The following is a 26,239-nucleotide window of genomic DNA, read 5'->3' as shown; positions in this document are numbered from 1 at the left end:
TGCTGAGGAAAGGAATGCTCAGTTGATGGAGACTACAGACATTTCCAGAAGCCAATTTCTGCTCTCACACTTGCACACAACCTCTGGCTGACTGTGTTCCAGCTGCTCCTCTCATGGCTGCAGCACAAGACTGCTATAGCTGGGTCCTGAGGGATTCAGATGTTTAATTCAACTGCCAGCAGCATGTGATTGTAGAGCTAGAAGTGCTGGGATTTGCACAGATTTTCCAAAGTAAAATAAAACATTATTATTTGAATAAATACTTGTAATAGATCTGCCTGTGTGAGATCACAAAGTGGGGCTTAGGCACCTTCCAGAAGGAGGAGATGAACGATGGGAATTTCTTTTAAAGGGTATTCATTGTCTTTTATAGTGTTCCCAACCCCAAAGTACTCTTTCATTACCAAAATTTAGTTTCACAATTTCTCCCCCAGGATCTACTAAAGAAAACGACCTCATTTATGGTGTATTGCCTGTCATTATCAGGCTGCCAAAATTTTCTATCAATTTCCATAGAGTCACTGGTCCTGGGAAACCAAGCATGTGACTTTATAGCTAAGTTTCCACTCCAGCTGATCCCACAATTTTCCTGTAAGCTTCTGTGAGATCTAATATACCCACATCCATATACATATGTATTGTGCATTTATATATATATATATATGTATATATATGAATACATACAAATATGTGGAGAAGACTCTGAACCATTTCCCTTTTCTCCTTAGCTAGAACAGCTTCCTTCAGCTTTTTTTCTAGCATCAAGAGGTACTGTGAGAAACTGAAGTGTCATAGTAACAAATCCTAGCCAGTGCTGGCTACAGCACCAATGACATTGTGGAGAGAGCAGAAATGGAGGTGACAAAGGCACTGCAACACCATCAGCAGCCTGTTGTATTGGCAACCACCAAAAGCCACCAGAAGCTGCTACACAACTTAGCCCTGATATTTCAGGATGCCAAGAGCTGCTGGTGTTGCTGCATCCCTGATCCTGCTGCTTGGACTGTGTTGCAAAAGAACCAACAAGGCCCAGCTCTGTGGAAAACCTTCACGAAGCATCCAAGGCTATTGGCTGACCCAAGGAGAAGCAGTTCAGAGGGACCCTGCACCTACCATCAGAGCAGTCATCCCCGATGTAGCCATCCTCACAGATGCAGCGCCCGTCCTCGCAGCGCCCCGCGTTGTTGCAGTCGTTGGGGCAGGAGCGCTCCCGACAGTCCTCACCCACGAAGCCCTCGTGGCACACGCAGCGCCCGTCGATGCAGCGCCCACGCCCGTGGCAGTTGTTGGGGCAGGCCAGCTCTCCACAGTCGTCCCCTGTGAAGCCATTGTCACACTCGCAGCGTCCCTCCACGCAGCGCCCGCGGTTGTGGCAGTCGTTGGGGCAGCGCAGCTCGGCGCAGTCCTCGCCCGTGTACCCCTCGTCGCACACGCACTGCCCGTTGACGCACAGCCCGCGGTTGTGGCAGTCCTTGGGACACCGCAGTTGGCCGCAGTCGTCCCCGGTGAAGCCCTCATGGCACACGCACTGCCCGTTCTCGCAGCGCCCGCGGTTGTGGCAGTCGTTGGGGCAGCGCAGCTCCCCGCAGTCCTCCCCAATGAACCCCTCGTGGCACACGCACTGCCCGTTCTCGCAGCGCCCGCGGTTGTGGCAGTCATTGGGGCAGCGCAGCTCCGCGCAGTCCTCGCCCAGGTACCCCTCGTGGCACACGCAGCGCCCGCCCACACAGCGCCCGCGGTTGTGGCAGTCGTTGGGACACCTCCTCTCGCTGCAGTCGTCGCCCACGAAGCCCTCGTGGCACACGCACAGCCCGTTCTCGCAGCGCCCGTTGCCGTGGCAGTCGTTGGGGCAGGTGAGCTCCCCGCAGTCCTCGCCCGTGAAGCCCTCCTCGCAGAAGCAGGTGCCATTGACGCAGCGCCCGCGGTCGAAGCAGTCGTTGGGGCAGATGAGCTCGCTGCAGTCCTCGCCCGTGTAGCCCTCGTCGCACACGCACTCGCTGTCCACGCAGCGCCCGCGGCCGTGGCAGTTGTGGGGGCACAGGGGCACGCTGCAGTCGTCGCCCACGAAGCCCTCGTGGCACAGACATTGCCCGCCCACGCAGCGCCCGTGGGCGCCGCAGCCCTGGGCGCAGAGCTCCTGGCCGCAGTCCGGGCCCGTGTAGCCCTCGAAGCACACGCACAGCCCGTCCACACACTTGCCCTGGTCGTTGCAGTCGCTGGGACACGAGGCCTGGCTGCAGTTGGGGCCCTTCCAGCCGGGCTCGCAGACGCAGCCGCAGATGTCGATGCTGTAGTTGCCGTGCCCGCTGCAATAGGGCGTGGTGTCCAGGCGACCTGTACCAACGAGCCCAGAAGTCATTACTCCCCATGGCATTAGGATGCCTTAGGCCAGCGTGGCGCATGTGACCCAAAAGGACTCTGATTTTCCTACAGGACATAGTTTTTTAAAGTTTTTAAATGAGGATCTCGCTTTCTTTCTCCAGCCAGATTTACTTTACCAGGAAAGCTTTAATTCACTCTTATGCCAGGGAAGATTCCCTGCCAGTGACTTGGTAATTGAGCATGCTGGATTCCTCCTCCCTTCTCAAAATCCTCTCCCACTGACTGAGCAGCTCTCCTGACTGCTTCATTAGGGCATGCACTATGGAACATCATTCATCCATTCACCACAGAACACAAAAGTCAGGCAGCACATTGTGTCATCAGCTGTATCAGCAACCAGGAGGCTGCTCTGAGCTCAGAGGGACACACTGCTCTGAAGAAAACTTGTATTTCTTCTCTTATGTGACTAACCCCTTCCCTCAACTTAAAAATCAACCAGACAGACACATTTTCCCCTCTTCTATAACTATTTGTGCTTGTCTATTGCCTTATGTCCTGCTGTATTTTTATTGGTCTCTACTAAAGAAAACTTGGAAGCGAAAATGGTTACATTGGCAGCTTCCTCAAGGGGACAAAAAGTGGAGCCAAGAGCTTGGACTGTGAGTTTTAATCTTAACTCTGACACAGATTTACCATGTCCAAGTGCTGTCCATGCTCAATGCCACAGCTACAAAGAGTCCCAGGCCATCTCCTGACCCCAGATCCATAAAGCCGTGGAACTGTGAATGAAGGTACCTTGTACACTGGCCAAACACATTCCCAGTTTTGATTACGTTTCAGATTTAAGAGGTTGACTTGTGCTCATTCTTGAAAGATAGTGGAGTATCACTCTAAACAACACCTACAGCCAGCGCAAGAATTTCCCCCGAGAGCAGCTCCCCAGCCCGCCTTACCTTCTACTGCCTGGGAATTAGGACAGCATCCAGCCCCGCTGGCACACTGCTCCCGCAGGGAGGAGACCAGCCCCTCCAGCTCCTCTAGTCTGCTCAGCAGATCCTTAATGTCTGGAGCAGCTGCACAGCCACAAGCCCGGCGGGGAATGTTAATCCTGTGTGTGAAGACAATCTGGTTCCCCTCATTCACCGTGTGCTCCTCGTAGTTCTTGACGGGCTCAATTTCCGCCTTCAGGTCGGCGTCACCGCTCGCCGAGTCCAGGTCCACGGAGCAGAGGGAGCCAATGGGCAGCTTAATGTTGTAGACATGGTTGAAAACCACAGGCTGGCTGTCCTCTGGCAAGGTCACGTTCAGCCCAGTCTCTCTCTTCTGCCGGATGATTCTCTTGATGAGTCCCCCAGTGACGTGCTGGGACAGCAAAGCGAGGATGGCACAGGCCAAGACCCGGCTGGGGAGTCCCATTGTGGTGCCTGGTTCCCTTTTGAGGCTGAGAGAGTCTTAGGTCTGCTTGGCCTTTGTAATCTGCAGCAGAAATTGGAAAGCCAGGCCAAACCAAGCTGGAGATCCTTTTCTTTCCTTGTGCGTTTGTTCCCTAAAAGAAGAAGGAACAGTGTAAGGGATTACCAGCAGCTACACCACTCAACAAGGGTGTGACACTGCTTGTGTGCTGCATCCTCAGAGAACAGGAGCATCACACTTCACCCAAGCTGCTGAGCTTGCTCTGATGTATAACAACAATCGTTTTCCAGGATCTTAGTGTGATCCTGAAGGAAATCCCACCAGCCATGAAGAAAGCTGCTGTTATTTCCAGGTTCAAGAAAATACAGTGTGTTGTAGCAAGTTTAACTGCCTCAAGCAGAAGACTAGGGCAAAGATGCCTGCTGAGTCTCAGCTCATCTGAAAGCAGAGGTAGATAAAATAAATATGTGCTCTGTTAATATTTAACCAACATTAAATTCTCTATTTCCTTCATCCCTCCACTTCTTGAAGGCTGCTCAAGGTTGGAAGAACGTAAGAAACTTGAGACATTTTTAAAAGGTCCATCAACACCAGCAAGCTCATTCCATCCCTTTTCTATATGTTTTAAATTACTCTAAGATTGCTGTAGAACCTGAACTCCAGTAGCTCCATAGTAAGTTCCACTATGTGATGATTTATCAAGAGCATGAAGATAAATGGAAGTCTCTGCAGGTGGAAGGTTCTGGTGTCAGTGCTTGTAACACAGGGATATTTTAGTATAAAAGTAGTGAGACACAACAGAGAGACTCCAACAACAGAGACAGCAATAAAACTACCTGTGTAAAAATGCCTTTTTAGCAGCCAATATCCCTCTGCACCAGGCAGCATTTCCCACTGCCTGATCTTTGCTCAGCTATAGCACAGTAACTCGTGTACAGTTACAAGCACCTGGCTGGGCTCTACAGCTCCTCCTGAAACTCATTCCTTTCAATTAGCTCCACTATTTCCTCTTCCTCCTCAGTCTGTGCCTGTTCCTTTTCAATGGAGTGAGCCAGGGGAGTGCAAAGACATCCATTGACTTCCATGCAGGATCAGCCCCTCAGCACGTAGAGTGAGGAGCCAGAGCAGTAATGGACTGCCTGAACAAGCACACCTAATAAATGTCATCTCAGCATTTGTTTTCCTTCCCACTCCCAGAAGAGCTTGGTTTAATGGTTAGATCAGTGACTGTGCTTTCAGTGGTTGCAAGCTATGAAACGCCAGTAATGGAGGAAACAGCAATTTATTCTCCAAACATCATGGTTTTGATGCTAATTTATTTGTCAGATGAGAGACCAGCCTCTTCTGCCCTTCTGATTCCCCCAAAGTGGAAGGATTGTTTTTCCCATGCTATCCCAGCTGCTTTTGTGAGGGAATGACAATAGCACATCAGACACTTCCCTGAAGTTTAGTGGGTTTTGTAGGGAATGTTCAGCTCACCGAGGGCAAACTTCACCCCTTTTTGCTGGGGAATAAATAAGAAGTAAATTAGCAGCAGGGAAGGTTTTTTCCTTGTTATGGAAAATGCTCAGCTTTAAGGCATTTCTAACACTTACCCCATTTGCTCAAATATTTCTGCAAGCTCTGCCTGCACCAGAAGAGATCACAAGGTTATTGATAAAGAACAACAGAGCCAGACCTGGTCCAGGTCTCATTTCTGACTCAATCCCTAAACTGGGTTGCCAGTTTACGAAACATGTTCAGGACTGGATTTGAAGTGGGATTTTAGTCTCGGGCACTGCCACCTGGGCTTTGCAAAGTGCTTCCCGTGCAATTCCATGTGCTGCTATGCACTTTTTGCCCCAGGACAAGGTCACACAGCTAAAACTGGTGCCTGACCCTCAAGCAGTCATTGAGGGGACAGGCTGCTTGACAGATGGATCACCAGTGGAAAATGGAACAAACTGGAGGCAGCTCTGCATCTCATTCTCACTGAATTTTAGTGAAAATTGAGCATCCATTTCCTTATGGCTTCTGTAAATCCCAACCCACAGGAATACAGGCCTTGCCCAAACCAAGGAAATTGCACTTTTTTTTTCTGCTGACCAATGTGAGCTGACAAATCACTTGATCATGGTACAAACTTTAATGGTTTCTTTAATATGCCTGAAAAATGACAAACCTGCTCTGTCAAGAGGCACTGTCACTGTCATCTCCACTACTGGTGAAAGCCACGTGAGCACCAGGACTCTGAGAGGGCACTTGCTGCATTAGAGGCAGCCAAACCTGTCAGCTCACAGATGAAACTGGAAGAATTAACATGTCTGGGCTGACATCCTTTGGAAGTTTCTGGAGAAGCATTGTGGTGGTCTAGGAGCAGCATTGCTTGCCTGCTCTGTGACCCCTGTGCTTTGGCACCTCGTGTGATCTCTGAGCTAATTCATCCCCGTCAGGTGTTTCCCATCCCATCTGCCACGGGCCCAGCCTGGTTAGCTGAGCTCCACTCCTGCATCTGACATCTACAAAACAAGACACCTTCCTCCAGTTCTTTATACATCAGCCATGGTTTTGGCTGGGAGAATAAAGAGGACATCCTTCTCTCCAGCCCCAGCTCCTCAGACACATCCAAACAACAGCTCTGACCACAATGGACCACCCGGGAGTGGGAGAGAAATGCAGCCACAGCCACTGCCAGGCTCTGCTCTCCCTTCATTTTCCCTCCTCTTCCCTTCAGAGCAGCTCGTGTGGATTGTATTTTAAACCTGCCTCTTGGAGAAATCCTCTGGATATTTTCTTTGCAGACATCAGCTGCTGGATTATTTAGGGGCACCTAAAAGTCTTGCAGCAAAGTTTGGCAAAAAAGGCCCTGCCCAGCATGAGTGTGGCCTTGTGGTCTGTAAGAGGAGCTGGCTGATGTCTGACATCTCTCAGGTACTTTGGGAGGTTTGTGTGACCCAGAGGGTGCCTAGTTTTACAAATATTTTGTCTGATAGAGAACACCTATCATCCTAATGAGCTGTGCCCTCAGATCTTCCTGCCACCCTGACTACAAAAATCCTGGACGTGATGATGGGCATGGTCTGCAAACTGTTCTGCTTGTCATGCAGGTCAATAAATCTAGAGCTTGTGTTCTCCCCATCTGGTCACTGGCACCTTCCCACCCTCCTTGGGCAAGAGTTATTTCCTGCTCTCCTGCTCCCCTAGGCACAACCTCAATTTAAATAAGAAAAAAATGTGTTGTGGCCTCTCACACATCCTAAATATCTGGTTAAAAATAGAGATTATGAATTAAGAAAAAAATCTTAGCATCTCTGCAGTACCAGCTGGGGCAAAAGGAGATTAGGTAACAAAAGAATTTTCTTACATGAACATTAACTTTAAAAGTTTGATTTTAACCAAAGAGCAGAAAAGGGCTATTTCTAGAGAACACTCCTTAAAAACTTGATCACTGCCTGGTGACGCACTTAATAATATGTGGTGGAGGTAAGGTGGACTGTCAATAGTACAAAGGGAAGGAATAATTTTCATTTCCACTGCAGCCCTTTCATCTGAAGATCTGAAAACTTGTCACAGTCTAGCTGTAAAAAGCTGGAAAAATGTTATTTAAAAGGGTTATTTTTTTGTTTAGACATTCCCCCTTCCCCTTGCCCCCTCCCAGCATCAGAACTTTTTCAGGACCTTTCCATTTAATTAGAAATTTGTTTCTTAATAGGAAATTTTCAATCAATCTTGAAAAAAACCCCAGGAATCCTGACTCCTGGGGAATACTAAGCAAAGGTAATGCATGAATATTTCCCTTCCCCAAAGCCATATTTGCTGGAAAGCAGCAGGTGTGAGAAACTAAATTAATGTCTGCATACTTTAAAGTCCTGGTGTAGCACTCCAGCCTCTCCTGAACGTTCAGGAGTGGCAGAATTGTGAGATGATTTGTGGGTGTGTGGAATGATAAATATGCAGATGAGAGCCCTATGCAATTTTAATCAAAACAGATTGCAGCAAGGAAGGAATGGAGGTGTTAAAAACTATCTCAGCTGTCCTTCCAAATGAAGGCAGAAGGCTGATTAGATTTGCTCAGACACCCTCTACATGCCATGACTTGGAAATTAGACATGAAAATGGCAGGGAAAAAAGAGAGGAGGGGAAAAAAAGGAAGCAATTCCCGTCTAAGCAGATACTTCCTACATTTCAGCAGGAGGGGATCAAATATTGTCAGCACCATGTTGGATTCAAGCACATCTTGTTAAAATCTGGGTGAAATAGCAGCAGGCTGGATTGTGACAGGGAGGAAGACTCAGCTGGAGAAGGGCCAAGGCCCTCTCCAGGGAACACAACAAGGAGCATTTTGAGGTTTGTGAATTGCTAACCCCAAAACAGTTCTCTGTGATCTGTTAGCTGCAGGAAGTTCACGTTTCCAGGGTTTCCACCAAGGTGTGATCCGTGTGTTCCCTGCAGCCTGGAGTGCCCAGCAGGACACGTGTGTGGAGTTATCACTGCCCCCTCCTCATCTACTGCCACAAAGACAAAAACAGTTATCTGTCACTGACATGTTTTATGGAAAATCCTTTCCTTGGGATTTTTCCCTCCTGAGGAGCTGAGAGGTCTCAGGAACAAAATGCAAACAATGATTCTCTGCTGCTGTGGGATGCAGCAGGTGGGTCTGGGATTGGTCTCACCTGGTTGTTTCTAATTAATGGCCAATCCCAGCCCAGCTGTCCAGACTGTCTGGGTCACAGACAAACCTTTGTTATTCATTCCTTTTCTATTCTTAGCCAGCCTTCTGATGAAATCCTTTCTTCTATTCTTTTAGTAAAGTTTTTAATATAATATATATCATAAAATAATAAATGAAGCCTTCTGAACATGGAGTCAGATCCTCATCTCTTCTCTCATGCTGGGACCCCTGTGAGCATTGTGACAGAAGGTGACCCCCAGGAAAGGACCACCACAGTTATCTCCTGGGGATATTGATCTGACCTGGACCATTCCCTGGCTGCAGACATGGGCAATTGGGGCATTTTCTGCAAGGAATGCAAGCAGTGCTGCTCCACAGGACTCAGAAATTGAGACCAGAGGGCATTTTCACAAGGCAAGGACTCAGGAGATGCAGCCCCTCAAAGCCAGAGTGCTGGGCTGGCTTCACCAAGTGCCTGTGACTCCTGGGGCTCTGGGGATCTTCTCCAGAAAAAGTGGATTAAATCTGAAGTCAATTGAAATGTTCTCAAAGCAAGGGACTGGGGGGGGGCTGGAAGTTTTGACCTGTCAGGCCAAAACATGAAGGGCTCTGACTTCATCATTCTTCACTGCTGGCTCCACACATTCATAATGGCAGAAAATAATTTTCTTTCCATTCCCAATTCCACCAGGTGAAGGAATCAGCAGGGATACTCAGTGCAGGTCAAACTACATTAAATCACAGTGGAGAGCAGAAATTCATAACAGTCCTAAGCCATCAGGCCTGAATCTTTCCAGCAGAAATGATCAAAGCCAAATTGTCACCCCGTTTTTTTTCCCCCTCTTCTTTATTTACATTTTATCCAATCTAAAGAGAGGAATTTTAGGGCAGCTGGATTTAGAATAATTCAGAAAATCCACTGTGTTCCCCAAGGCTCCCAGAGAATGTGTGTGCAGAGAAGTGTGGCAATTATTTCAACCCCAGTTAGACCCCACAGATATGAGCAGGCCCTGAGGGTGTGAAGCTCCAAAGGGAAATTTTCATAATTCAGGAATTTTCTTCAAAGTCTTAAATCAGCTGTACAAAGAGGTGAAAAGAGGGTAATAGCTTTCAAAGGGGATGGGAGGAAGCTGATTGCCTTTTTCTCAATGGTTCTAAGAGATAAAGAGCAGAGTGATAAGCAGGAATCCATCCAGGCTGCAGGTTGAGGACTTACCTTGAATTTATAGTCAAACAACTTCAGTTCTACCTTCATGGCCAGGTCACAAAGAATAAACACCCTGCAAATGCTCTCAGTTTTCTAGATAAGAAATCCCACATCTGGGAACCCCACAAAATTATAGATCCAGGCTTGGTGACCTCCCTTCAATAAATAGCAAAATGTGAAAGCCCTGACTAAAAAGCCTTTGCCACCCCAGCTATGCCATATTTCAGACTAAAGCTCTTCCTGGAAATGACAAAGGGAGGTAAGCATCAACCAAAGTGATCTGGCTGGCTGTGGGAGTGCAAGGCGAGTGGAAAAGAGGGAAAAAGCAAGAAAGCATCCTCTGGAAAACCTCCATGGAGAAAGGGGCAGAGAGGAAACAACTGGGAGGAAGTTTGAAAGGTTGTTCAACTAGAGGAGTTGAAGTGTAGGGACACAAGTGACTTTTTCTGTCTCAGAAGGGACTGGGTGATGTCCACAGCCCCACAAGAGGAGCCTCGTGGCATCCACATGTGCTGGAGGAAGGCAAAGAGCCTCTTTGAAAGCTTTTTGAATTAAAATGGATAAACAAAGCACACTCCTCCACTTTAAATACAGGAAACTGGGACATGGAGAGGCTGACCCTGAGACTCCCAAGCTCCCCAGGAGCCTCTGCCTTTTGGCTGAGGTATTTTACCCACTGCAAGGCAGAGGAAGCTGAAGCAGCTTTGCTGGGTCCCACCAGAGTGGTTCAAACACCTCCCAGAAGGCATTTATGGCTCTTAGAGCACATAAAAGCACATTTTCCTCGGGATGTGCCTGCCTTTGTGAATCCCTCTCATTCCAGGACAAACCAGCTGTTGGTGTGTGATGTGGGTGAGCAGCCCCAGCTCAGGGCTCTGGATGCCCCTGGAGCCACTGGGTCCCATCTGGTGCTGGCACTGCACATTTCAGAGCAGTGCAGGCACAAGCCAGAACACTCTGAGTGCAGAGACAGGAACTGCTCTGCACAGCTGGTTCAGGATTGACTCCTGAGCTTCACACATGACAGTTTTCAATGCATCCATCACCCATTCCAAGGGCTTTGCCCATGCCACTGGAATCAGTCATGAAACCAGCAGGAATTTTAGATTATCTTAAATCCTATGAGAGGTCTTGTGATCACATTTATACCTCAGACTCTTTCAGAGAACTGCAGTTAAAACAATTCATGGGTACTTTTTGTCCTGTGCAGCCCCTGAGATCCTGCCTTAAATATCACTCAGCTGAGCCTGAGCTCTTCACTCCAGCTCAGTTTTCACCTTTAGATGATGTTCCTGTTTTGGGGGAGCTGTAGGGTCTCTGCTTCACAGAGCCTGCTGCTCACCATCATGAAACAAAACAACTTGGATGCATTTTAGCCTCCACCCATTCCACCTTGGCTGGAAAGCAGCACTGCCAGGGCTTTGCCAGGGCTGTTTTGGAAGGAATTTTAATTAATTGCTTTGTGTACAATTTAGAATTTAGCAAAGGCTCATATTTCAAAGTCATCAGCATGACAGTGCCACAAAGGGGAAGGAGAAATAATCCACTGCAGCCAACATCCATAAAATGTGAAAGAGCTCTGGTAAATTCTGAATGATAAGCATAAAAGGAGATCCATGAGAGACTAAACCTTCTGTTGTACAGTGACTATTTTGAGGTAAATTAGCATGATTATTCCATTATAAACTACTCTTGTTTCAGAAGTTTTGTCCTCTTAGCCATGGAAAATCTCTCCAGGTCTATCCTTGTTCAGGATCTCAGAGAGAGAGAGCAGAATTTTCCAAACTAAACAATGAGTTTGGCTCTTTTTCAAAGCAGAGTAAAAATTCAGGGATTGGAGGTGGTCTTATCCCAGAATCAGTGACACCTTTGATCAATGAAATATTGAATATATTGAGCAAATCTCATGAATTAAATGAAAATCAGAGATGCAGCTGGGAGAAAATGACTGCTGAAAACATTCAGTAATTAAAGAGAAGTGAAAAACAGATTATGGGGTGCAATAACAGGATATGGAACCCAGCAATCAAGAGGTGCCTGTCAGTTTCTGGGTCCCACGGGCTCTGCTGATTTATGTTTCTTGGGAATTACCTGCCTGATGATGAGAAAAGCAAAGAGGTGCTGCCTGAACTTCCCAGTGCTGCTGCTCTTCCACCAGGAGCAAAGCAGCAGGAGTTCAGGGGAGAGCCAGGAATGTGGGAATGGCACCGAGCTGGGACTTGGGAGAGCTGAGATCATCCCTCAGCTCTGCCATTTCAGCCCAGTCAGTTCTCACCCTGATCTCTAATAAGTCTAAACAAAGTACAAATAACTAAACTTCCTAATTCCATGTTTCCAACTGCCCTAGGAAGATCCTTCAGTTTACTCCTATGAAAAGGCTTCCTCTGCTCTCAATTTTTCTGCATAAACTCTATTATGCTCTTCAGGCTAAACTGCCTTAATTCTTTTAATCTGTCACCTGGATTAGAGGTAGCCCCAAGGGTGTTAAATAAGAGGGGCCAAGTGCCTACAGCTCTTAATAAGGTTTAATCACAGCCACCCTCTAAATAGGTGACAGGTGGGGACAAGATTGATGGAGAAAAAGGCAAAGGAGACCTTTGGAAATGGTTCATCCTGGCAGGAGCAGAGCTGCTCTGACACCACCACCGTGGTGTTTAGGGCAGTACTTACTCTTCAGGCCAATTATTTGTAGAATAAACTCAAACCTTGAGGCTTTGCAACATCTCTCTCCAACAGGTATCCCAAGCACGATGAAGAATTCACATTTACAGGAGCAGAGCCAAGGAAGTGGCAGCTGCTGAACCCTGTGATATCCAGCTTGCCCTGGCTCGTGTCAGAGCCTTGCAGCTATTTCAGCTGTTGTTTAAATGAGAAGCATCCAACGTGGCATTATGTAATAATTAAATATAGGCAGCCAGACTCAGGAAGAGACCCCACTGAAAACAGGAATCCAAAGCTCTTAACTCATTTTTGGTACCACCAGATTTAATAAAATTATCTGTGTTAAAAATGAGTGAAGGTAATTGCTGAGTGGCTTAAAAGCATGGTGCAGAATTAATCAGACCACACTCATAACGTGGTGTTTAATCTTTCATGTAATTTGCTGCTAAATGTGCATAATTAGAAACAAATAAATGATCCATCTCAGTGTGAGCCACAGATGTGCTGCCTTCCAGCATGGCTGTGAGCTCCTGACAAGGGATAATGGGGCTTAAACCAGGTCTCCAGCTTGGGACTTGACAGTGATGGCTCAGGTTTTGCTTTTCTGTGTTTCACATTCTGTGCTGCTTTAGTCTGTGGGTCTGGGTTCCCATCAGGGCATGGTGAGCTCTGTGCACAGAGCAGGGAGACAAAACAATTCCTGCTCCAGCTGGGCACCAAGGACAAATGATCCCAATCTCAGCCCAGGAGCACAAACCCCGTGGGCTGGAGAGAGAAAAACAAGCAGGGTGGGAGTGCCTGGGCTAAAGCTGGGCTGGGACAATGAACTGCAAGGTGGGAATGGAGCAGAGCTGATCCCAGGGAGAGACCCCGTGCCCGGCCGTGCATTTTGGGGCCATTTTGGGTCATCTTGGGTGCAGCCCTGGCTGGGCTCTGGTGCTGCCCAAGGTGGATCCATGGAGGCCTTTAATAAATCCCTGCTTTATTCTTCAGCTCTGTCCAGCCTCTGCTCTAGGGCAGCCTGCACAAGGCATCAGCAGGATATTGCCTTTTAGTTCATTTTTATGTACAGGAGTCCTTCCTGCATTTCCTTGAAGACCTTGTCCAGAAGAAGTGTGCTGGGGTGGGGAGCTGCTCACCACGTCCTCCTCCTCATCACAGGGGCCACAGGAGCTGAGCCTTGCACCCAGGCTGGGATCCCAAAGCAGCTGGCTGCAAACCCACCTGCAGGGATGATATCCTTGATATCCTGGGCATGTTGGTGCTGTCCAATATTAGGACAAGGCTGAAGGCTTTGAGAGCTCCAAGACACCACAGTGGTGTCACTTCTCATCCATCAGGGAGGGATTTGTGCCACCTTTTGGCAGAGGGGCAGTCTGGGGAGCGCTGTGTGTGACCCCCCAGAGCCGCTCCTGCCTGCCAGGGCTCCGAGCATCCAACAAAGCCCCAGCACACAAAGGGAGCTGGGAGTGAAAACCAGCCCTGCTCCAGGAGGGCATCCCTGTGCCAGGGCTGGCTGCTCCAGCAGGGCAGCGGCCCAAAGGCAGCTCCAGCCAGCAGGGCAGGCTGCTTGGGAGCACAGCATCTGAATTTCCATACGGATTTCGTCCCTGCCACAGAGGAGGACATTGGCAAAGGGGAGGTGGATAAAGCATTTCCCTGCAAAGGTTTATTTTGGGTGTGCTGGAGGCTGAATTCCTGTGCTGGAGTAATCCTGGGGATGAGGTCATGTGTTCCCTGAAGGGGCTGCTTTGTAGCCCTTGTTAGTTAGCAAAGCTTTTTCTCTTATCAAGCATCTGATTAAACTCACAAAAGAAGGGTCTTTAAAAAACAGGCTCAGGCAGAATTGAGAAGTGAATAAATAAATTGAATTTGGTGGGTTTTTTTGTTTGTGTTTTTTTTTTTTTTTTTTATTTTGCCCGACAAGAAAAGCAGAGAGGAATAAGAAGGGAAAGTGGGATCAGACACTGATTGCTTGTTCTGCAATGACAGAACAAAGATCTTCATCTGTTTTCAATATTTCTACAGAGCCTGCCCTGTGGCAGACACCAGTTGCACCCACCCACGTGGCAAATGTCACCTGGGAGGGTCACAATGCAGCACCCAAAGAGCACAAACCATCCCACACCTCTCCCTGTGAGTGACCCAGCACCCACCTCCTGCAGCTGTGAAACCCTTCACCAAACTGGGCTTTTGATCCATTTTGGAGGTGAACTGAAATGGGACTCCAATTTTTATTTGACTCGCAGAAAGCCTGGGCTGGTTTGCACTGATCTCTCTGCAAGCACTCAAGGATATTTATAAATGATATCTATTGTACTTATTGGAATGACAGTATTTCAAACCAGTTATTTGGTGGCATCAGTGGTCCCCTATATTAGAAGAAAATATTTCTATTTGTTCCTCTCCTTTTGTATCATTTCATTCAGTATTTCCCTCCATTGTCCTCTCCATTGGATGTCAAAAAAAAAATAAGTGTAAAAGTTGCCTCTATAAAAGAACTGGAGCCAAGTGATGATAAATTAACAGGTACAACTGCTTGAAAGTTTTTCACAACATATATTTGGTCATTGAAAGGCACCATTTTTCATTTGATTCTGAAGACTCAGCAAGAAGGAAACAGAGAGGGAGTCAGCAGCATTTCAGGAGTTCCTATTCTAGAGAGAAAATTCCCTGACAAATCTTTTTTGTAAATGTTTGAAACCAGTAATGGCTTGCTTTGAACCAAATGGCCTGTTGGAAAGAATACCAACCTCAATCATTTCTTCAAAGGATTCCTGCTCCTTTTTCTAATAAAAGCTGGGGCAGCCTGGCCTTCAATTACTCAGTGAAAATTTATCAAAGTGAACCCACAGTGCTCGTGCTCTCCCTCACCCCGGGACAGAAAAAAGAGAATTAATTTCATGGTCACGCCCACCTCTAAAAGCTCAGAGTTGTGCCCATCGGGGAGTAAAACATGTCAGTGCATCTTCAAACACCAAACTGAATTTTCAGGCAGAAAAATACTTCAAAAATACTGGCCCAGGAGCCAGAGGGCTCCTTATTGCTGGCTGCTCTGCCCAATTACCTTCAGCTTGTTACCATCTCCAGGCACAGGGATTCTCCTTTTCCCAAGACAAGTTCAGCTTGTTATCCACCAGAGGGATGTAACTAGGGATAAATAACACTCTCCTGCCCCCAGGATGTTTGGCTGGGAGTCAGCTTGGCTGGAGATGTAAAACAAACAGCTTGGGAGAGTGGGGAAAGAGAAGAGAGCAGAGCTGGGGAGGGGCAGCAGAGGAGACAGACACTGAGATTTCTCAGGTTTGGGATTTGATGGAGCTGCTCTGGTGTCTGAGACAGCTCCACTTCCCCTTTGCCTCCACAACATGTTAGACCAGCTGGTGGATTTGACCCGTTGGCACTGCAGCTAAAAATATGTCTGTGCTTTATGAGTTTAAAAATCCTGGTTTTGTTGGAGGCAAAAAAAAAAAAAAAAAAAAAAAAAAAAAAAAAGAAAAAGGATTAGACCATGCAAAAGGGATGCTGCTGAATGAGTACAAGATAACAATGCAGCCTGGAGTAGGTTGGCTGAAGTAATGTCTCACTCATGGTTTGTGTTGCTCTTTCCTAGAGGTGCAAAGCCCAGGAAATGAAAAAACTGCATCTATAAAAAGCAAAGGGGTTTTCTTACAAATTTAGATCTATTCCCTTTAGGATGTGAGGAGGTGAAACTCTGAATGCTGAGCTGGAAAAGCCAAACAAATGCTCATTTGGAGTAATCTTATTTTTTAGAATATATTTCAGCTACCATTTCCAACAGTGGCACACATGTGGGTGTGATTTTGATCCTGGTTCTCCTGCAGCATAAGGAAAAGAGCAAATTCCTTCTGGATTTGTCCTGTGGAAGGTGATGGACAGGAAAGGGGGCACAGAGCTCACCTGTGCTTTACCACAGAGCCTTGGTTTGTGGTGCTGTGACCTTTCTGAGAGGACAAAATCTCCTTTAGGGAATCTGGGATACAAATTGCCAGGTTGGCTTACCAGGGACTCTGCTGAATGATGGGGAAATCTAAACTGGGATAGAGCTGGAGGTGAACCAACAGGGCAGCCAAGGAATGAAGAGTTTAGTGGAATGGTGAGGAACAGAATTAAGGTGTCTTTGCAAAGTGGGAATGAAGAGGTCTCCCAATGAATGGATTTCCCAGGCTTGGAAAAACTACATCTCAACAATAAAGGCTGAGATAAAACCTTCCTGCCTGGGGTCTGCCATCCCCAACTGTTTTTCCATAACAAGAGAAATGGACCCATGGAATTGCCACAAAAACTTGTGCTCTCAGCAGAGATTCCAGAAAGTGCCCACAACCTTGGGGTTAGAGGTGTGGTCCCATGGTTAGGACTGAGGCCTGAAACTCAGCCATCCTGCTCTGAAATGGTTTCATCAATCACCTGCTGTGCCTCTGTGGAACCTCTGGCAAAACCTCACAGGGGCAATGTGTGTCCCTGTGAATTAGGTGTTCCAAGGACCTCACAGGAAAGGTGCTGTTAAATCCTCATTTCCATAATTAAACGTCTTCCTGAGGAGTGCAGTAAAATTGTCAGAAAACCCATCATTAAAAAGCAAAGAGCTGGAGAGTTATCCCTGCAATGTGGGAGAGAAAGGGAACTGTGCAGAGCTGCCCCAGGCCTGGCCCAGCCCAGGGAGGAGCTGGAGCTGCTGCAGAGATCCAGAGGAGGCACCAGGGGGATCAGAGGGATGGAGCAGCTCTGCTGGGAGGAGAGGCTGGCACAGCTGGGATTGCTCACCTGGAGAGGAGAAGCTTTGGGTAATTGCAGCTTCCCAGGACCTGGAGGAGCCAAGAGGAAAGATGGAGAGAGACTTTGACAAGGGCTTGGAGTGCCAGGACAAGGGGGAATGGGTTTAGCCTGACAGAGGGCAGGGTTAGATGGGATATTGGGAATGAGGAATTGTTCCCTGTGAGGGTGGGCAGGCCCTGGCACAGGGTGCCCAGAGCAGCTGGGGCTGCCCCTGGATCCCTGGCAGTGCCCAAGGCCAGGCTGGAAAGGGCTGGAGCAGCCTGGGACAGTGGGACGGGTCCCTGACATGGCAGGGGTGGTAGAATGGGATGAGTTTTAAAGTCTATTTCAAACCAAGCCATTCTTTCATTGTTTGATTTTTTTCTTTTTCTCTTTTTTTTTTTTTTTTCTTTCTCTGAAATCTTTTGCTCTGAAGAAGAAAGTCTGACCAGATGTGCAGCACAAACACACAGAGCCACGGGACTGCCTGAAATTTTGGGGTAATAATAGAAAACTGCAGCCTTACTCTGAAGCCAGGAGGTTGTGCCAGGCCAATTACCAGAATGAGAAGATGAATCCATGGAAATAAATTGTAAGGTTACCAAAACCCACAGAGAAAGACACCAGGGAATTTGAGAAAAATCTACAACTGACCCAAAATGCACGGGTCCAGCTCATTCTCTTACATCAAGTGAAGGTCCTCTCATCTCTGGATATTTTATGGGATCTGAGGGATCATTCCCACACATGTGCACGATCCTGCTGCACCTTGGTGTGCCAATGTTTGCTGCTGTTACACAACACAAGTGATTCACCCCTGTGGATGGAAGGGCAGGAGAATCCTTCATCCAGCTCCGACCACAGGAGGAATTTTACAGCAGCCACAAGAAACAGCCTGGTTATTTTATAGAGCTGATCACTCAAATGTGTTGCATATAAAGTAAAAAAAGGAGAAGCAGCATTACAAGAGGGAACCATGGGAGAGCTCACACCAAACCCAGCTGGTCTAACTCACAGGGACAAGTTAGCAGGGAATTCTGTCTGCCCTTGGAGCTTGATTTTTTGTTAAGGGCTGGGACCCTTGAGCATCAGTTTCTGGAAACTGGAGCTCAGAGAAGAGAAACAAAACAAGCAGGGCAGTGGGGTGCTCTGGGGCTGCATTCAGGCTCCTGGCAGGGGGCACAGCAATCAGCCAAGTGGAGCAATTTGCTACAAACTCGGGAGAACGGGGGAAAAAAGCCATCTGCTAAATACTTTTTTCTCACATCTGCAAAGAAACTTCTGTTCTTGCTGTAGCTGGCAGAGGGGGGAGAAAAGCCCATGGCAGATACAGGCTGGACAAAAAAGGTGGGTTAGAAACAGCAGGGCACAGCAGAGATGGGAACAGCAAAGGCAGCAATGGATTCAGAAAAACTGGCACTGTTCTAGAAACAGAAGCAGAGCTGTGGAAATGGGTCACATCCAAGGGACTCGTGGAAAGCAGAGTGGATGGGTCACACCTTCCTTCTGCCTGGTTTTTAATCACCTGGATATCATGACCAGACACATATTCTGAGTGCAGATACTGAAAAGGAAATATCTTTCTCATACCTTTGCATGTAGGTTTGAGCTCAGAGCAGCAAGTCTTGGCACTTCAGCTGAAAATGTTTTCTACTCTAGGACTGATTTACAAATATAAAGAATTACTTGATCCTTCACTGTTCTATGAAACACCTATACTACTAATTTCATAGCTGGGTAAATAAACCAAGAGCATATCAAGGCCACATTTATAAAAGGAGAGTGTGCTGCATCTTCCTTTTCCTTCATATGAAGTTATGTGCTGAGCATTGTCAAAACCAGGGTTGCAGAAACACCTGGTGTCTGCCTGGACCCCCTGTTGGCTTTTCCAGCACAGGAGTGACTTTTACCCATCCCTCTCTGAGGACAGCAGCAGAACTTGGGCTGCTGAGCAGGGAGTTGAGTGCAGGCCATGGCAGAGCTGCCACAGACACAGAAGCCTCAATTAGTGCCTTTTCCAATATTAAAAAAAAACCCCTTTCACAGCAAAAGCAGCTCCTGTGCATAACCTCCCAGCAGAAACCACTGCTGCCTCTGAAGTACGTCCTGTACCTTTTAATAAAGCTTTGCTAATAGCAAAAGCATTCGCTCGGGCTCTTGGCTTTTCCCCGCTCGCAGCAAAGACGCGGAGCTGGAAAAGATCTACAGATTTCCAAACTTGTCTTTGGAAAGTTTCTCTGCCAAGCTACACTTGGTCAGGAGCTCATTATTTTCTGGAGGCTTTGAAATACTTTGAGGGCTTTGCTGATGCAGTTTCAGAGCATGAGGTTCGTGTGCTCGCTCGCATGAATCACGGCAACCCGTGTTCCTTCCACACACACAGCTCTGCTTCATTTCCAGGCCCTTCTCCACGCTCTTGCTTCCAAAACCACCTATACATTTTCCAGAGCACATTTCACAAAGTTCTAGGTGGTTTTGGGATGAGATGGGAAGAGCAGAAATTCAAAACTTCTGAATTTTCTTCCCACTCCTTTCGTGCCAAGCAGGAGCTGTTGAGAATAAAGGAGGGGCCAGTCCTGGAGACGGGAGCTTGGCCAGGGTAATTTGTCTCACAAGTTCATGATTCAGGTATTAAACATCATCTTTTTTACTGATAATGAGAGGTAGGAAAAAAGCCATCAATCCTCCTGATAAATATAATAACAATAGGTGAAGGAATAGCTGGTCTGATATAAAAAAACAGATGCCAAATTAATATATTAGCCAAAAATAGGGGTGAAATCTGTGCAATAGAAATAAGGGTCATTTATAAGAACCATAAACTACTGACATATTATACACAGTAAATACACAGTGAAGAGGCACTGAGACAGCACTGCTTTGTACAGCACCTCTGAGGAAGCTGTTTTTCAAATTTCTCATTTCTCTTGGAGGTCAGGAGACAGGGATGAGCCAAAATTCTGCTCCACACACCCAACCCCACACTTTTCCATATTTAAAATCATTTTAGCTGAAGGAATGTCACGTACAGAAGCAAGAGAGGTGGAATTCTTCTCTTTTAACAGCTTTGTTGTAAGTAAGGGCACGAAAAATTTACATTTATATTGGTCTGAAATAATGGAAAGTATTTAATTGCATGGATTGCTGCAGATGATATTGGTCAGCAGGCAGCAGGGCACTTTCAGAATCCATTAGGAATATTTGCATGTGCTTTATAATTTTACTTTGATTTAACCATATGCTTATTCAAGCACTAAAAATGACTCAGGACTCAGCCATAAAAGCCTGCACTGTTCCTAGGGACCAGAATTATCATTCCTGCCATTAGCAGACTTCAGGCATGGTTTTAAAAGAAACTGGGGGAACAGATGGGTAACCCTTCACCAGGCAGCTCCTTGCTTTTAAACCAATTTCGAGTTTCTCTGGGCAGCTTTTCCTGCCTGCTGGAGCTCCTCTGTCCTTGGTACTAGCACCTCAAACACACAGGAATGTGCACATTTGTCTAACTCACAAGACCACAGAAGGAGTTCCTTGAAATCCGACTTCCAGTAATCGCCCCCGGGCTGCAGATCTGCCTGGCCCAGTTCTGTCACATGTGGTAGCATCAAGAATTTGCATCTTTGGCAACCCAGGGAAGGGTAGCAAACCCAGAGCAGAGCAAAACACTTCATGAAGAGAAGATGGAATGAAATCAACCATGGCTTGGCAAGGCAAAATGAAATATAAATGAGAGGCACAAGATATGAAACAAATTGAGTGCGAGGCGTTTGGAAACAGAGAGGAGGCTGCTTCTGAAAAGTCCAGTCTGGGGATGTTTTGCAGTGCTCTGATGTAAAGCAGAGGCACTTATGTAATGTAATGGAAATTACAGCCATAAACACAGCCCTGAGCAGTGATTAGTGACTGAACACGGACAAAAATCTGCACTGCTGCCTCAAATGTCAACAAATTGGCCACTGCCACACTAATGGGAGGCTTGAGAGACCTCCACCAGCTCTGACCTCTTCTCTTAACCCACAGGGACTTGAGCCCTGCCTGTGCTGAAGCCTTGGCTGGCAGCAATTTGAGCTGTGGGATGGTGAAGGGAGGGACATGGAGCTCAATTATCCAGCACCAGATCCCCAGTGAAATCAATGCCATTGTGTCACATGAGAATTTGGCTGGCAGCCCCTGAAGTCTGCCCAGGAGAAACCCATCCCCTCAGCAGGGCAGGCTGGAGGGGCCAGGGGACAATGCAGGCAAAGAAGGGCATGGAAAATGCTCCGTGGGTTTTAATTTCCCCTCTGGCAGCCTGGCTTTGTCCCTGTGCTGCTCCATGACCTATATGAGCACAGAGCAAACTGGAGCAGCCCAAGGCATCCTCTGCAGGAAGATATCATTAAGGCAATGGGTGTTCCATGGGCATCCAACACCCTGCACCAAAGGCAATTCACTATTGCTCCTGTCAGCAGGAAAACTCTCTCCCAGGCGGAGCTTGACATCACAAACTCAATTTTTAGCTAATTAATTTAATTTTTAGTTAAATTAAGCCCCCCACCCTGTTTTTCAGTTTATTACTGGAATATTAGGGTACAGGATTACAGGATATTTAGGGCATGAATAACACAGAGAGGCTGTGGATTCCCCATCCCTGGAATTGTTCAAGGTCAGGCATCAGAACAACCAAAAAGGCATCCCTGCCACGTGGCTGGTTGTAATAAACTGAATTTCCTTGCTTCTGACAGCAGCCCTGGCAAATCCCAGCGTGCTCTTGAGAAGGCAAATAAACAATATATGAGGTAACAGCCAGAGAATGACAAATAAAGCAACAAATAATGCTGATGTGTTTGAGAGTGGCACTCTCTGGGTGCTGCAGGCTTTCCATCAGGCCTGGAGCTGCAGCACTCGGAGTGCTGGCTCCCTGTGATTGACTTGCTAACCTGTAAAGTGGCTAAGCCGACATCATAATTAACACTTGGCAGTGGAAATATAAATTCCCTGGCTTGTAGGTGGTATATCCTCCTCTAAACACTCCACTTGGCCACCAAACTGGAAAAGTAGATAGGACATTCATAAGGAGCCCTCACCATGGGAAATGCCAGCGTTTGTTTTTTTTTTTTTTTTTTCCTGGAAACTGTTTACATGGCCAAAACCCTTCAGTAAGAAAAATGATCTGAGAACTTTCCCTTCATATGTATCCTGTTCTCCAGTGCCTTGTGGCCCACAGTGTGCAGCATTCATCAGGAGTCAGCCCTGAATTACTGTGCTACAAGCAATGCAGGAGGGCAGAACAAGCCACAAGCAAAGGGAAAATGTGCATTACATTGGCTCTGGCCAAGAGGAATGGGCTGCCTGCAGATCACAAGCTACCTTTATATCTTTCTTGGCATGGACCTTTGTCCCACAGCACAGAGAAGCTATTTAGGAGGATTCAGCAGACCCAGAAGAGGCTGGCCTTCCAAAGGAACCAGGAGAGACAAAGAGCCAGTGCAAAGTGGCCACTGAGCCCCTTTTGAGAGGCTCCTGACAAGAGGGAGATAACCACCAAGGGCTGGTGCTGAAGTGCTCAGCACACACTGAGAGTGACCCTTTCCTGTCCAAACAGAGGCTTTTCATCACAGCAAAGAGGCACAAAACCACTGTCCCCAGAGTCCTCAGCCCACAGCCTCTCTCACCTGCTGGCCTGCATCCTGTGCCTGACAAAAACTCCACATTGACCAACAAAATCTGCCTCTTTCCAAGACTTTTGATTTCTTGGCAAGGGAAAGTGAACTTATGTCTTGGAAATAAAGCTTTTTTTAGCCCTTTTCCAGACTTTCCTAATGGTGGAAATAACTCTTTAGCCAGTTCTGCTGGGCACACAGGGAAAGGAACTCACAGTTTGATTTTCATGTACAAGAAGATATTTATGTTCCTTTTAAGCTGTGTGCTGCCAGCATGGTGGAAAAGAAGATAAATTTAAAGAAGAATCAAGACTGTTTAGATTAACATTCTGGTAAATATCCTAACTCCGTAACAAAATTATCATTTGCAATTTTAGGCTTATGAGCTTAGCAAGTTCTGGTGCAGGAGTTAAAGCCAAAATCATTATAATGGAATTTCCCCAGGCTCTCAGTTTCAGCCCCCTGGGAGGCTCCTGGCCAATATCTATCCCCTCACAGTCAATGCTCCAGCCTGCCATGGGAAGAAGCAGCCACTACAATGGACCTTTGTTGAGCCCAGGATTGAAGCTGGCACTTTAGGAAAAATCTGTATTTAAGGTTTCTGTCCTACCACCCTGCACTTTCTCCTCAGTTGCTGAAGAGAATATGTTTTCTGAGCATGAAACAATATCATTTTTGTGGGGAGTTTGGAAAGGGAGCGCCTGTGTGAGTCGAAGAAAAGCTTCCTTTCTCTGCTGGGTTTGGGGAAAGGGCTTTCTGTGGGAGTAATCTTTCAAAGTAGGAAGCAGAGCTCCCCCATTGCTTGGGAAGAATGGACCTCCAGTGGGCTAATATGTGATGGATGACTGAATGCAAACTTGGCAACGCTGCCCTCCGCTCCCCAAAGAATACAAAATGCCCCTGCCTGTTCGGGCACCAGGGCTCTCCCCTTGGAAGTGCTGGAAACTTGGCACCATCCCACCTTGGTTTAATTGAAACTGCAGACAATTAAGGATGGGAGCTTGGAGAAATTGCTTGCGAGGAGATCAGCTCGGGATGGATTTGTCTTGGGTGATTGGCTCGTGCATGAGCCAAAGAAGGACAGAAATGGGGAGCTGTTTCCCATTGACTCCACAGCCAAGTCTCACATTTGTTCAGGAGGGGTGTGTTGGCAGGTATGATTTATATTAATGGGTATTATTCAAATTCTACACCTGGATATGCTCTCTGAAGCTACAGGTGGAAGTGTTTTGATATTATTTGGTCAGCAACAGGACAGGCAACATAAAGGAGAGAGAAATGATGCATTTAGAACTCCAGGAAAATCTTGACCTCAGGTTATGATGTTTCCTGTCCAGAACTCAATAGTTACTAATCCTATAATTGTTTGCAGTTTTGCTGATTTCTGAGCCTGGTAGGTGACAAAATATTAAATTATTTCACTTAGATTGCTGTCTTCCTTAGTTTCCCACTTCGGCAACAATGATTTTTTCTGCAAGTTATTCAAATTCTACATCTGGTTATGCTCTCTGAAGTTATAGGTGGAGGTTTTTTGATGTTTTTTGGTCAGGAACAGGACAGGCAGCATATAGGAGAGAGAAATGATGCATTTAGAAATCCAGGAAAATCCTACATAAAGGACAATTGTAGTTATAAGGCCATGTCTGTCATTCATTCAATGATAAAAAGTCACACTAAATTGTTCAAACTTTACCCTTTTAGCAGAAGGATCCCCATCTATTCCTCTTTTCAATGCCCAGACACTTCCTGCAGGCTCCAGAGCCACCTCTTGTCAGGCAGGGTCCCACTGACTCCTCCTCCCAGTCTGCCCCTTCCCCACCCTGGGGTTACATCATGCTCTCAGGGATTTCAGGGGCTGGAACCATGCCCAGCCTCTAACTTTTCCCACATGTGGAAGGCTTTCAGCTCCAGCTCTGACTGGCCAGAGGGTCAGACACACGAGTGGACAGCAAGCACCGAGGTCTCACACATGTGGAAACCCTGAGCTCGATGGAAACTGCAACAACTCAAGATTGTCCCTCAGGGTTCTCCATTTCTCTGCTTTCCAGCAGTCCCCTTCCTCAAAGAACTGCCTTCTTACTTCCTTTTTCTCTTCACTGTACAAAGAATTTTTGGGGGAATAGCTAATAATAGGAATTGCAGGTTCTTTGTGGCAGAGAGCATAATTTATCAAACCCCTTCGCTCCTAACACAGTGAGGCTCTAAAATGCTGGAGCAATTATTACAACATCAACCAACCAAAGACATGGACAACAAGTCCTCTTTAATATGAAGCAGTTTAAGGAACTAAACTGCATCTTAAAAACTCATAAGCAATCTGTACACATTCCTAATCTTGAGCTCTTGACCTCAGGTTATGCTGTTTCCTGTCCAGAACTCATTAGTTACTAATCCTATAATTGCTTTCAGTTTTGAAGATTTCTGAGCCTGGTAGATACAAAATATTAACTTATTTCACTTAGAGTGCTGTCTTCCTTAGTTTCCCACTTCAGCAACAATGATTTTTTCTGCAATATGACATCAGCAGCTTCCTTAAAACCACTAAGGGCAGCTATTACATTTCACAGTAGTTTCAGACATCTGCAGTTTATAACCACAGGGTTAGATCAGAGCTCAGTCTTTGAGCAGGGTGTGCTAAACTCACACCAGTAATTAAGCCTGAGAAAGCACACGTTGGTAAATCAGAGCCCAAAGCCCTGCATCTCAAACTGACACAGTTCAAAACAAATTCCTTTCATTATTGGAAAGCTGAGGTTTCGAACTTTCCAGGGATGTAAATCATCCACTCCTAAGCCTGGAGTTTTATGAGCCACTAGACTTTAAAACTGTCAGTGGCCCTTCAGCTTAGCAGACTGTGATGGCACGAGGCCAAGGAGGGATTTATCAGTCACAGGCTTCAAATGAGAGCAATTATTCAGGCACTCTGGGTTCCTCGTGGCACAGAGGTGGGACAGGTGGATGTGTGGCTGATAACCAAGCAGACACCACCCTCTGCTTTAATCTTCCTTCCAAAGGTGATATTCCTCCAGGGGTACCAGGGCTCTCTAAGGGATACAGAACTGGAAACTCTTTCTCCCTTACATGCACTTCCACCACACACCCATTGTCCAAGCCAGGACAATTAAATGCCATCAGCACCACTCAAAACTTTAGGCACATCCTGCAAGGCTGGGTAGACAGAGGCACTGTGGTGCTGTACCAGGAAAGCAGCACAGAACTGGCCAAGCTGGTTTTCCAAATGGTTTGGCCAGGAGGGATGAAAGGGTTAAAGCTCTGGCTCCAAAGCAGCATCACTGTTTCACAGACACTTCTGCTTTTTAGTTCTGCTTGACTCTTGAAAAGGATGAGAGTCCCAAAAGGCACAGACCCTGCCATTCAATCTCATTTTCTTATCAAAAAGTGAGACAATGCTCAAGAACAAACTTTGGCAGTCTCTTTATAGCAAGTCAGAATGTCTTCACCCATGAACAGTCTTTGGCTTTTTTTAGATATTTTATAAAAAGCGCTAATATGAAAAAAAAGCTGAATGTCAAAAACCTTTAGAAATTATGTTAGAGCAACATGATA

The 26,239-nt window shown here is 46.7% G+C and overlaps 1 protein-coding gene across 4 annotated transcripts in view; it reads right to left on the bottom strand.

Annotated features, from left to right (window-relative positions):
* The window catches only part of TNC (tenascin C), a 76,149-nt gene that overhangs the window by 47,267 nt on the left and 2,643 nt on the right, over nt 1-26,239 (bottom strand). For all 4 annotated transcript variants that reach the window (XM_050981126.1, XM_050981127.1, XM_050981128.1 and 1 more), the window contains exons 2-3: nt 3,276-3,868; nt 1,114-2,334 (exon numbers count right to left, since the gene is read on the bottom strand). In XM_050981126.1, the coding sequence (XP_050837083.1) occupies nt 1,114-2,334; nt 3,276-3,738 (1,684 nt within the window). In that variant the 5' untranslated portion in view covers nt 3,739-3,868. The remainder of the gene's footprint in view (nt 1-1,113; nt 2,335-3,275; nt 3,869-26,239) is intronic.

Source organism: Serinus canaria, chromosome 17, assembly GCF_022539315.1.
Source record: "Serinus canaria isolate serCan28SL12 chromosome 17, serCan2020, whole genome shotgun sequence".
NCBI lineage: Eukaryota > Metazoa > Chordata > Aves > Passeriformes > Fringillidae > Serinus > Serinus canaria.
This window is presented reverse-complemented; position numbering and strand designations above follow the sequence as displayed.